This window comes from Syngnathus scovelli, chromosome 6, assembly GCF_024217435.2.
Source record: "Syngnathus scovelli strain Florida chromosome 6, RoL_Ssco_1.2, whole genome shotgun sequence".
Taxonomy (NCBI): domain Eukaryota; kingdom Metazoa; phylum Chordata; class Actinopteri; order Syngnathiformes; family Syngnathidae; genus Syngnathus; species Syngnathus scovelli.
The window spans coordinates 7,350,413-7,363,808 of NC_090852.1; the positions used below are offsets into that span (position 1 = coordinate 7,350,413).

Consider the following 13,396-nt stretch of genomic DNA (forward strand, 5'->3'; position numbering starts at 1 on the left):
GAATGAATAGAGTTATCCTGCCACAAAAATTAGACCGCATTTGGATGGTCAGAAGTGCAGGTTAGGGGATTTGAATTCAATTTGGCTGTGATGATGTGTATGGAGTATATGCAGGTGCTGCGATGCTCATTTTTAGTCTGCAAGTAAAATCGTACTTGCATCACATTGTCTTTGAATAATATGTACTAAACGGTAATAGTATGTCATGTTGTTGTTTGTAACAGTGGTTATTTACACCGTCATTCATTCAAGGCCAGTGGGAGAACCGGTCAAGTTTAGCACAGGATATCTGGCAGCTCTTTGTACGTGCGGGCCAATCTTTGACAATCCACACCTTTGTTTTTCATCTAAATAGAACGCTTCACTGATTTATAACTTCTTGTTTTGATTGTCTTGTGAGGATTCCGTAAGGCCAAAGGGGAGTTGACAAGGATAGAGAGTGAGCCATTTGTAATAAAAAGCTTCCACCAGTGGGAGAAAAAAGCAGATCAGAGGTGAGAAATGAAGAATCGTGCATTGGAGGAACCGGGGGTGCACAGGAAGCTCCATTGTGTGGTGGCTCCGGCCATTTCCTGTTTGTGTGCCAGCTGTACTTCCCTCCTTCCTGTTGTACCCAGGAAGTCGCTGTCACATTCCAGCTCTGATCAAACTTCTGAGTGTGTCAAAGAGGTCTTGAGACATTGCCATCCCAGTGTTCCTTTTTCTGTTCTCAAGTTTTAAAGAAAGGTGCCTTTGTTTAACCATGGAGGAAGAGAAGGTCCAACAATGCGGTGAACATTGTTGTCAGGGTTTGTTTCAGTCAAAAGCGGGAAAAAAAAATGGAAAAGGAGGAAAGACAAAAGTCAGAAAACGACCAATGTTTACACAATTGCATGTCTACGGTAACGTAAACATTGTAGCTACTATAGCGAACATAGCCTACTAGCTCATTTGAACGCAATGAATAAATAAGAGCAACTTGGTAGAAATGGTGCAATTGTGCATACAGCAGACAGTCACTATAATAGTGCAAAAGTACAGGAGGAGTAGTGCAAGTGGAGTAGTGCAAGGCAGCCATCGTGGCCCAAAAGGCCAGGACGTCATGTAGCTGAGGGTACAGTACACACTACAGTAAACACTAGCGCATTGACGACCTTAATCGACGCTGTCACCAAACATGCAAAGTGGCTAACAGTTTAGCCGCTTAATGAACTCTACATTCTCATTTGCTGACTTCCACATCACTCTACAGGCCAGGCCCCACTTTAATTGGCACACACATTTAACATCACAGATACTACAGTTTATAAAATGAAAATGGCGACAAAAAAATATCTGCAACTTGCATGAATATATTTTTCGTAATTGCGAAGCTTCAAAATGGATTTAATAAAATTTATATCTGGTCGTGTCTTCACGGATTTTGTAGATTGCGTGGATGGTCTTGATGTAATGACCAATGAAAGGGAAGACTGATGTTTTGTGGTGTATTGTTTGCTTTTATTTTATTTTTCGGAAAAGGTACTGAACAAGTGGGAAAACACACCATGTTTACAAACCCATCAAGTGATTTGCACTAGAGAAAGTGTGACACAACTGAATCTCCAGTTGTGTTTAATATGTTGAGGTGCATTGGTTTCAAATTGAGTTGTGGTTCTGGTCACACTGGCATGGTTTTCAGTGACTCATAAGAATGCATTTATCTCAACACTCACAACAAAAATATTTTTTATTTCTTTCTCTAATTTGTAATTTCCTCTCAGCGGTGGAGGAACCAGAATCTTCAGAGTGCGGAGCGGCTTGGGAGGAATCGACTGTCCAGACTGGTTAGTGGACACTCTCACACACATTGTGGCGCATGCAGACACACAGGTGTACAAACCACTCTCACAAACACAGTGACCACAATGACAATTTCATATGGTATATAAAGGCCTTCTCCATGGGATACTGTGGGAGCGAGAAGGGTTGAGAGATGGAGTGAACATCTGAGGGATTAGAATTGTGGGACCGTCGAAAACTATACAGTACTTAGAAGGGAGGGGGGGAAATGAGGAGATTTAAAAAGAAGCATAGCGAGATGCGGAAAGAGAGGGCGAACTTGTTACTCTCTGGTGTACGAGTCAGTCTGAATGGAAAGAGATATGACAAAAGGGACGTGGAGAGCAAGACAGGATAGATTTGTGTGCTCTTTGACTGCTCTCTGTTGTACGCTGATATCCTGGGAGGAAGTCGCAGAGATGGTCGGCTTTTTATTGTCTCTTTTGTTCGAATGGATTTAGTTTTTGCTCGCATTTTAGCTGGCTGACTAGTTTGAACCCTTTTCACATATATATTATAGTGTTGACATTTATTCTATGCTGGTTTTACACTAAACAAAAATGTTTGAGATGAGTACCGTATTTTCCGGACTACAAGGCGCACCGGACTATAAGGCGCACCTTCAATGAATGGCCCATTTTAAAACTTTGTCCTTATATAAGGCGCACCAGACTATAAAGCGCACCATTAATGCATCATGTCAGATTTTTAATCTGAATCAAATCATTCTCCATTTTATCTTTTTTATTTCAACTTCAGACGCAACAAATTACTTTATAATCACAAAATAATGATCCATAGTCTTTTTGATTCATGATTCATAGTCTTCAGCGGGCCACTTATGATTGATTTTATGACACAATGCTTCGGGCCAGTTTAAATTTAAGAATTTGGTCCATATATAAGGCGCACCGGACTATAAGGCGCACTGTTGGCTTTTGAGAAAATTTTAGGTTTTTAGGTGCACCTTATAGTCTGGAAAATACGGTAGTCTTGTCTTGCATAATTTGCTCTTCATGGAAGACGGGAAAATATATTCTGAATCTGGACTGATAAATATCGAAAAGACAAATTAGTGGAGGAAACGGACTCCCTATGCAAATCAAGAGTTCCCCCTCTTTGTTGTAGTTTGTGCTTAGCAAAGATGAATTCCCCAAATCCCCCACACATGGGAAAAGCAGTCGGGCTACCGTAGGTGTTTGCCAGCTGTGGCTACTTTTTACAGCCTATCAGAGAACAGTTAAAACACTTCCTCTGACTGCAGCCCAGCAGGGAAATAAGATACTGCTGAATGTGGTAAATACGGAGTTATCGCTCTCCCAGCTTCTTCTCGTGCCCAGTCTCCCGTTCTGCTCCAGCGGGATACAAGCATAGGCAAGTAAGATCCTTGGGGAGGGGAGGGGGGGGTGTCCGTGACGTACCGAAGTCTCGCCCCCCTCCCAATCGCTCACTCAGACCTGAGCTAACGCTTCTCCAGGGGCAGCTATACGGGTCCGTGTCTGTGTGTGTTTCAGGGGGTTGCTGACTGAGGTCCTGGGTGGCTCGCAAGAACTGCTGTGTGTGTCAGTTCCTGCAGGAAGCTTCGGTCCCATGACGTGCACGCGTGCACGCACACACACACACACACACACACACACACACACACACACACACACACACACACACACACACACACACACACACACAAACATGCACCTCTCTGCTATCTCACAGTTTCCCTTTGTAAAAAAAAACAACAACAACAACAAACTGGCCCGTTTTGCCTTATTCAGCCACTCTTACGTTTCGGATTGTGTGGATGGTTCCCACTTGTAGTTTGAGTCATCCCTCTTTCAGTTGCTGTCATTCGTTTTGGAATTTTGATGGCCAGATGAGGTTCTGAATATCAAGAAAATAGATTTTGGTTTGTATAATCTCTCAGTCAGTGAGGATTGGGTGAGCAAACCAGAAAGAATGGAGGGGGGGAGGACAGGACAGATTGGAGAAATACACCATACCGCCCCATCCTGCTATTAAATTTACAAGCTTCCTCCCCTTCTCCAACTCTCCATTTCTCCCTTGCTTCCCTTGGAAAATGTGTGTTGAGTTTGGAAAGGCCCACGGGAGGCAAGGCAGAGGGAGGTGGGAGAGTGCCTCGGAAGGGAATTGCATCAAGACAATCTTTTCTTCCCCAGCTCCTACATTTCCCGCTTTCCTTTGTTCTATTGCCATTTCCTCCTCTTCTTCCTCATCTCTCGCCTTTCTGCCCCGCAGAGGACCAGTGTGAGGCCAAAGGTGCCCCACCACCCCCTTACACTCTTTCCCGATCTGTCCCTGTTCCCTCTCAGCGGGGGAGAATGTCCTCACTCTTCACTCGCTTTCGATTCCTTGTTCACTTCTTGTGCTAGGACAGGGAAAGAAGCATCATGATCAGACCATTTCATGCAGTCCTGTCTGTCATACACAGCCAGCACACTTAATATTTCTCTTGGAGAACATTAAAGAGTCATATGCGGGAACAGTCAATGAGTCATCGTGGAAAAGGTCTGTCAGCTCCCCAAGCGGCTTACTTTGCAGCTGAAACTTGTTCACCCCCACTTCAAGTGTACCAATATTAGGCGTCAAATCCGGAGTGACAGCTGAGTCATTTGGGTGATCATCAGTGTGCCCTCCAGTGGACAAAATTAGCCACAACAGTTAATTTAACTTTCCGTTAATGTCATCACCACTGGCCGAAGTGGACCCCTTGATGGGCCGAATCCGGCAAGCGGGCCTTATGTTTGACCCATTATCAACCCCTCTGTGGTTATCAATATCATCTCATTAAAACACTGAATTGTACAGAAGCAGAAGAGACCGATAGAATTCAGACAATGACATGATGAGGAAGTAAAGAATGGAGGAAATAAAGAGATGAAGGTAATAATAATAATAACGCTTGATCTTGGTTCTTTGTGATGGCCGAAAAGAATCACGCTGGCCTTCTCTAGGTCTCATTTTCCCCCCCCCTCACTTTCCTTTCCTCTCCTCTCCCCCATCCCTCCCTCGCTGCCTCTCTCTTGAGGTCCATAATGTAGTTTTAATTTCCCCAAGGCTGTACCACAGGAAAACAGTTCCTGCGCGTGTGTGTGTGTTGTGTGTCAATGATTATTGCCCGCTTGCAACAATGCACGGGCTTTTCGTCCGTATTGCACCATTTAAGACCGTTGTTTGTAATCTTTGTCGAAAATTGATATAGGTGCGCAGCCGTCACCTTGTTTGCCCAGAAAACTTTACCACGGGTGTTTGTGAATCATCGTAGCGTCCCGTTGTGACTATTTTCTCCCTTACTTCCGTGACGTGAGCGCCGCTTTCATCATCTTGTTTCCAGACTTGGGTGCTGCGCTCTCTCCCTTGCCGCAGTGTTTCCCATGAGCCCTGCCTGGAAGCGTGCGTGTGTACTCCTCCCGCCAGGGTGGGGTGGGGGCAAGCTTGTATTGTGAAAACACAAGCATTGGTGAGGGGGAAACAAGATGAGGTGGGATGCAGAGGGGAAGAGGTGAGGAGAGATGGCTTCTTAATATAGCCACCTAACACACACACACACACACACACCCGCATGCACAACAAACACTCTCACACTAACAAACAGAGGGAGACAGAGGGTGGGGGCATTCCCTAGAGAGAGAAGGAGGGAGGGAGGGGGGGGGGCTGTGTTGTTGTGTTCAGCTGCACCTGTTCAGCTTGTGTGTGCACTAAAAGTGACTTTTTTTGTGTGTATTTTTGACATCTTAGACTCAAAAATGTAATGTGTTGTGATGACATTAAAACCAAATTTGTGTTTGAATGTCTTTCTCATTAGGTTTGTGGTGTTTAATACAGTAGTGAGACACTTGCAAGTTTTGCATTGTTGGGTGGAATGGTGAAAAAGTGGATAGCATAGCTGCCTCACAGTCAGAGGTGCCAGGATTGAATCTTGATTTGAGTTTCTGTAGGTGCTCAACAAAAGGTCAGCTGGCATAGACACATCAGCTGTGACCCTGAACTGGGTAAATGAAAAACAGAACTTAGATTAAATCGATACATGCACGTTGTGCTCGTTTTGGAGTCTTTGTTGTTTTGTGTGTGTGTGGCTTGTTGAATTCTGCCCAGCGACAAGGCGCCATGGAAAAAGACAACCTATTGATCTTTAGTTACTTTAGTTGTGAAGTTGTGCAATTAATTGGGCAGGCCGTTTATATAATTGCCAATGAAATTAACCAATCACATCAGGCTGAAGGAGAGAATATTGGAACTTATTTTATGGAGCCAAAAGTGCTTGCGCTCTTCCATTATTTTCCACACAGTGCCATCTTGGTAAAAATAACTACGGCTATTTTTGTCACATTTAACAAGAGAATTAAAAAAACAAAACACCTGTGCAATGTTGTGTGTACTCTGGCCCACCGCTTAACGTGACATTCCAGTTGAACCAAGTCTGGGTTAGAAGTCTGCTGTGGGCAGCTTGTGTGTGATGCATACCATGTGACATTGGCCGCATGCGTCTGAAGACACATCAATAACGTTCGGAGGGCAACATGGTGCAGGTTTGATTTGAACATCACAGCTTGTTGTTGTTGGTGGCTCCGCCGAAGGTGCTTGCCGCAGCCAAGTACCTGTGAATTCCACTACAGTGATTCTGTGGAGCAGAATGAAAGCCTTGTGTCGCGGCTGTTTGCTTTCGAAACATTCTGCTGGAAGCTTCACACACGCTTTTTCACATCTTTTGATGCCTCTTTAAGGTTTGCGCAGACATGCACATGTGTATGTAAGTGTTTTATGTACACTTGGCCCGCAGATATTCATTTCCCAGAGCAGCTGTGTACAAGTCAGGCCAAAGTACCACTTTGGGCTTGCCAAATCTAACACATAAGTAAGCCCCCTTGCCTTTGCAGTGTTACGCTATGTTTTATTCCCATTGAAGGCGTCTTGCTTTGGGACCATCTTTCAGTATAGGAACAGCTCAGGAACGTTTCCCAGTTCATTAGTTCCCCAGGTGATGGTTCATGCTGACTGCGGCTATGTCCACAACATAAAAACAAAAATCACGCTGAAAGGCTCCTGCTACCAAAAAAAAAATATTTTCACCACTGTGGCAAGAAAAGGCAAGTGGAACTCCAGGAGAACACAAAATTTGACACATTCCATCCCTTGAAGTTGTTGGAAGTTGTACCTGTAGTAACATACGATTTTCTAGATGACATACAAATAAATTAAATAAATACATTTAATAAAATAAATAAATTTAAATAAATAAATAAATAAATTAAGCGTAAATTAAGAGTAAGCAGTAAAACTACTCATCCAAGGAAGAAATATTTTCAGGTCATTCATTACCCATTATGATTTCAGTTTTGTAAGTTACATAGGTTTTTGCAAATAATGTTTGAACAATTGTGTATTTTACAAAACAAAAAAATATCAATGAAACAAGGAGATACATCGCTACATATGCATCAGTGGAGGTATCCTTTTTATATTAAAAACTCAATTTTGGGAGGGGGAGGCGGGGTTGTCCTTGGTTGGATTTTGTTATATGTCAGCTATATATGTGCCATCTTAACACACTAAATACCTCAGTGAACTCATTTAAACTTGCGTAATGGAAAACACACACGCGCATACACACGCACACATACACACACACACACACACACACACACACACGCACACACACATCCTTGTTAACCTCCCTCTGCAGGACCCGACTTACTTTACCGAGTTCTGGGGTCCACCCTTTCTAGTGGTCCAAGAACTATGAAAAAAATCAGGCAAGTCCCAAAAAAAATCTTGTTACTAAAAATCACTTTCAATAAACACAATTTGAAACTTTTTTTTTCATGTCAGTTTTTCAGTCATATCTGGGGCCTGTTTCTAACATTCCGGCTTTGCGGGTTCCACCTTTACACACATGAGATTTTTAGTCAGTTATGGGGATCGCTTTTAATATTTCAACCTTAAGAGGTCTACCTATACACACATTATTTTTTTAGCCAGTTATGGAGCTTGCTGTTAAGATTTAAGACTTGTTAGGTCTGCCTTTATAAAGAGGATCTATCAAGTTCAACCCCAACCCTAATCTAACCCAAACATGCATTTGTGTGGACTTAATCATTTGAGAAAACCTAAAAATTTTGTTAGTGTTATTAATACTTTCATCTGGCTAAATATACTAGATATACATTGAAATGTGCATTCTAAAATACATTCTGAAGTCTTTATTCAGATTCTGGTCCATTTTCCTTGGTCACAGTCTTAATATTCTTCAATTTGTTCAGTCATATTGGTACATTTTAAAATATTTAAATTCTGCATTTTAGCTAACTATAAAGTACACAGGATTTACAAGTAATAATTGTCTTGAGTCAAAATTTTAAATGGACACATTACAAATGTAGCCAATGAATAAAGGAACTTATTTAATCTAACATTTACGAACAGGAGAAGTGGAGCATAAAAAAAATCACAAACAAATAGTGAACAAATGGTGAAACAGGACCAGCCATGTGTTTCTATCTCTGTTAAGGGAAGCTGTTTCACTCATATTTTCTCCTCATGGTGGTTATTCTCTTTTTGACAAAGTACTTAACAGCTCGGTGCTTGTGGTTCTGCAGCAATGCATCTCTCGCAGTCAAGCTTACCAGGAACCTGATTTGTCAATATATACTTCCTTGAATGTTTATTTACTGCAGCACATTCCTCTGGGGTCCAGCTTCTTTTCACAACTTTTCCGTTACCTAAGGGCATAGGAAGAGCACTTTTTAGTTTACAACTTAATTAGAACAAAATTGCATAAAGAATACATTCACTTTATGTACAATTATCCGACAATATAATTCAAATGAGATATTTCAACTATCTTTGTCAACAGTGATGAGCCTACAATAGACATAAGTAAATCAGTTAATATCTGAGATATTAATCCGGTCATTTAAGTTGCTAGGTGGTCTTCAGTGTCAGCTGTTTTGATATTAACAAAATTAAAAATAGATGCACAAAAGGGTAACATTAGAATGCCCCCAGTTTTGGTGGTGGGGGCAAGAGGTCTCTCATTTTCTTGACTACTTTTAAGCAGTTTTGCATTTGACCAGAATGTCACTGCTGGTAGATGAAGCAATTCCTGGACCCTACAGAGGTTGCACAGGCAGTCAAACTCCACCATGGCAGCACATTGGGATGCACCATTTCTCTGACAAAACCATTAAGAACAGATACAAGTTGTTGCAAAATCAGGGAAAATAAAAAATAAAAATCAGAGAAAAAATTTTTTCAGACAGTGTTTTACATGTATGGGGAATTTGCTTTGATAACGTGCTACACATGGACAAACAAAGATGATAAAAGTAAATTTGGAAATATATAGTGTGTAAAAAATTAAATGCAAGCTGTATAAGAATGGTATCTGCCTTGGTGTGACAATGTGTGAATTTGCATATTCACTAATAGGTTAATCTAGAGCAATTTTTCTTTCTCTCTTTTGAGGTAAATGTGTCATGTATACATTACCGCTATTTAAAAATAGATGTAAACAAACATCTCACATATAATCAAGGTTAGCAATGACCTGTAACTCACATGAGAAAGGATGGGTCAATTTTCATTTTATGACAAAATTCAAAAGTTTAGACCTTACATGTCTAAGAAAAAAAGTCAAGTGGTGTTTAATATATCTTGCTTGGGTCATCTAAATCTTAGTAAGCAGCATATGTGAGGATAATTAGATACTGATACAGTAGTAACAATTGGGCAATTTAAAAGTAACTGTGATAAAGTTATATATTGAAAAGGATTACTCTAAACTCACCTCCCTTTTTGGCAGACTTTTCATTACTTGGGCCACGAGATGCGGAGGTACAAGAGGTCACTTCTATCACTTCTGGGATCAGCCCATCTGAAATGATGATTTTTAAGTACAGAAAAAAAACACAGTATAGCAATATTCTAAAACAAAAATTAACTGCACCTGTATAAGAATGCTTGGTCAAATTTAATATACTCTTGTTTTGAGCGGTCCTTTTGGGAATCATTGTCAGTATCATCACTGTCTGAGTAGTCCACTTTGAGAAACTCCTTTGATAATTGATAGCTCTATGGAGGGAATTAAAAGAAATGTGTTGTTAGTTTCTGCAAGCTACTCTTATATGCTGTATTAATATAAAGACTAGAAATTCTTTGCTCAAAATAATTAAAATTTCTGTCCAATATCTTAACTGGTAGACGACCGGTGCTGTACACATCCTCTGAAATATGCCAAAACCTTATATCACAGGAAATTTTACATATAAAACATGGAAAAGGCTCCAAAATTTACAACAAAGAAGCCACAAGAAACCGTATTTCAGAAATCTGTTATGTGTGTGTGAATGATTGGCTTGGTTGGAATAACCATGACAACCTTAGATCCATACGGAGGGCCCCACAAGTAGCCATCAGAAATCTGTTATGTGTGTGTGAATGATTGGCTTGGTTGGACACCCATGGGCGGATGTTTCAACAATCCATCTATAGGTGTGTGTGCCACTGGTTCGTTTGGGCTCTATGAGGAGAACCACTAAAACCGTGTGATCCAATGGTTGGCTGAATGCTGTTTAAGGTACCTTCTGACTAAAGAACAGCTTTCCAACTAAAAGCTGTAAACTAAGAGAACAAGAAAAGGTCTACAAAGTTTATTTCTTACAACAAAGTCGCACTGAATGTTACCTGTTGGCTGGCATCTTGTTTGATGTTATCATCAGGGTCAGAGTCCTGCCAAGTTCTGGCTGGTTCAGGCAGCGCACCATCAACAGGAGCCTGAGAGCCTGTCACCTGGAATTAAAACCACAAATAACTTACCAACATCATACAGACACCACAAATGACAGACTCAAGACCTGTATAGTTAAATCATGTGAAGTTAGTCCCCGAAACCAAACAAGCTTTTCTAACTAAAGTGTTCCAGTCAGTTCTGGATGTCTAATCAGGTCCTATAACAGCATCTTTATGGATGTAGTGGAGCATCCTTCAGCATGACACTTTAGCCGTTTAGCTGTTGAGGATGTGTGGAACTATAGCTGTAATATAATCAGCCTCCATAATGTCCATAACCAAAATATGATCTAAAAACATGAGACAACCTTCGATCCATACGGAGGGCCCCACAAGTAGCCATCAGAAATCTGTTATTATGTGAGTGTGAATGATTGGCTTGGTTGGAATAACCAAGACAACTTTAGATCCATACGGAGGGCCCCACAAGTAGCCATCAGAAATCTGTTATGTGTGTGTGAATGATTGGCTTGGTTGGACACCCATGGGCGCATGTTTCAACAATCCATCTATAGGTGTGTGTGCCACTGGTTCGTTTGGGCTCTATGAGGAGAACCACTAAAACCGTGTGATCCAATGGTTGGCTGAATGCTGTTTAAGGTACCTTCTGACTAAAGAACAGCTTTCCAACTAAAAGCTGTAAATTAAGAGAACAAGAAAAGGTCTACAAAGTTTATTTCTTACAACAAAGTCTAACTGAATGTTACCTGTTGGCTGGCATCTTGTTTGATGTTATCATCAGGGTCAGAGTCCTGCCAAGTTCTGGCTGGTTCAGGCAGCGCACCGTCAACAGGAGCCTGAGAGCCTGTCACCTGGAATTAAAACCACAAATAACTTACCAACATCATACAGACACCACAAATGACAGACTCAAGACCTGTATAGTTAAATCATGTGAAGTTAGTCCCCAAAACCAAACAAGCTTTTCTAACTAAAGTGTTCCAGTCAGTTCTGGATGTCTAATCAGGTCCTATAACAGCATCTTTATGGATGTAGTGGAGCATCCTTGAGCATGACACTTTAGCCGTTTAACTGTTGAGGATGTGTGGAACTATAGCTGTAATATAATCAGCCTCCATAATGTCCATAACCAAAATATGATCTAAAAACATGAGACAACCTTCGATCCATACGGAGGGCCCCACAAGTAGCTATCAGAAATCTGTTATCATGTGTGTGTGAATGATTGGCTTGGTTGGAATAACCAAGACAACTTTAGATCCATACGGAGGGCCCCACAAGTAGCCATCAGAAATCTGTTATTATGTGTGTGTGAATGATTGGCTTGGTTGGAATAACCAAGACAACTTTCGATCCATACGGAGGGCCCCACAAGTAGCCATCAGAAATCTTTTATGTGTGTGTGAATGATTGGCTTGGTTGGACACCCATGGGCGCATGTTTCAAATATCCATCTATAGGTGTGTGTGCCACTGGTTCGTTTGGGCTCTATGAGGAGAACCACTAAACCCGTGTGATCCAATGGTTGGCTGAATGCTGTTTAAGGTACCTTCTGACTAAAGAACAGCTTTCCAACTAAAAGCTGTAAACTAAGAGAACAAGAAAAGGTCTACAAAGTTTATTTCTTACAACAAAGTCTAACTGAATGTTACCTGTTGGCTGGCATCTTGTTTGATGTTATCATCAGGGTCAGAGTCCTGCCAAGTTCTGGCTGGTTCAGGCAGCGCACCATCAACAGGAGCCTGAGAGCCTGTCACCTGGAATTAAAACCACAAATAACTTACCAACATCATACAGACACCACAAATGACAGACTCAAGACCTGTATAGTTAAATCATGTGAAGTTAGTCCCCAAAACCAAACAAGCTTTTCTAACTAAAGTGTTCCAGTCAGTTCTGGATGTCTAATCAGGTCCTATAACAGCATCTTTATGGATGTAGTGGAGCATCCTTGAGCATGACACTTTAGCCGTTTAACTGTTGAGGATGTGTGGAACTATAGCTGTAATATAATCAGCCTCCATAATGTCCTTAACCAAAATATGATCTAAAAACATGAGACAACCTTCGATCAATACGGAGGGCCCCACAAGTAGCTGTCAGAAATCTGTTATTATGTGTGTGTGAATGATTGGCTTGGTTGGAATAACCAAGACAACTTTAGATCCATACGGAGGGCCCCACAAGTAGCCATGAGAAATCTGTTATTATGTGTGTGTGAATGATTGGCTTGGTTGGAATAACCAAGACAACTTTCGATCCATACGGAGGGCCCCACAAGTAGCCAACAGAAATCTGTTATTGTGTGTGTGTGAATGATTGGCTTGGTTGGAATAACCAAGACAACTTTAGATCCATACGGAGGGCCCCACAAGTAGCCATCAGAAATCTGTTATGTGTGTGTGAATGATTGGCTTGGTTGGACACCCATGGGCGCATGTTTCAACAATCCTTCTATAGGTGTGTGTGCCACTGGTTCGTTTGGGCTCTATGAGGAGAACCACTAAAACCGTGTGATCCAATGGTTGGCTGAATGCTGTTTAAGGTACCTTCTGACTAAAGAACAGCTTTCCAACTAAAAGCTGTAAACTAAGAGAACAAGAAAAGGTCTACAAAGTTTATTTCTTACAACAAAGTCTAACTGAATGTTACCTGTTGGCTGGCATCTTGTTTGATGTTATCATCAGGGTCAGAGTCCTGCCAAGTTCTGGCTGGTTCAGGCAGCGCACCGTCAACAGGAGCCTGAGAGCCTGTCACCTGGAATTAAAACCACAAATAACTTACCAACATCATACAGACACCACAAATGACAGACTCAAGACCTGTATAGTTA

General features: G+C 41.5%; 1 protein-coding gene across 2 annotated transcripts in view; it reads left to right on the top strand.

The window, feature by feature from the left end:
• Positions 1–13,396, top strand: part of znf423 (zinc finger protein 423) — a 106,917-nt gene that overhangs the window by 13,763 nt on the left and 79,758 nt on the right. For both annotated transcript variants that reach the window (XM_049723931.2, XM_049723934.2), the window contains exon 2: positions 1,743–1,805. In XM_049723931.2, the coding sequence (XP_049579888.1) occupies positions 1,743–1,805 (63 nt within the window). The remainder of the gene's footprint in view (positions 1–1,742; positions 1,806–13,396) is intronic.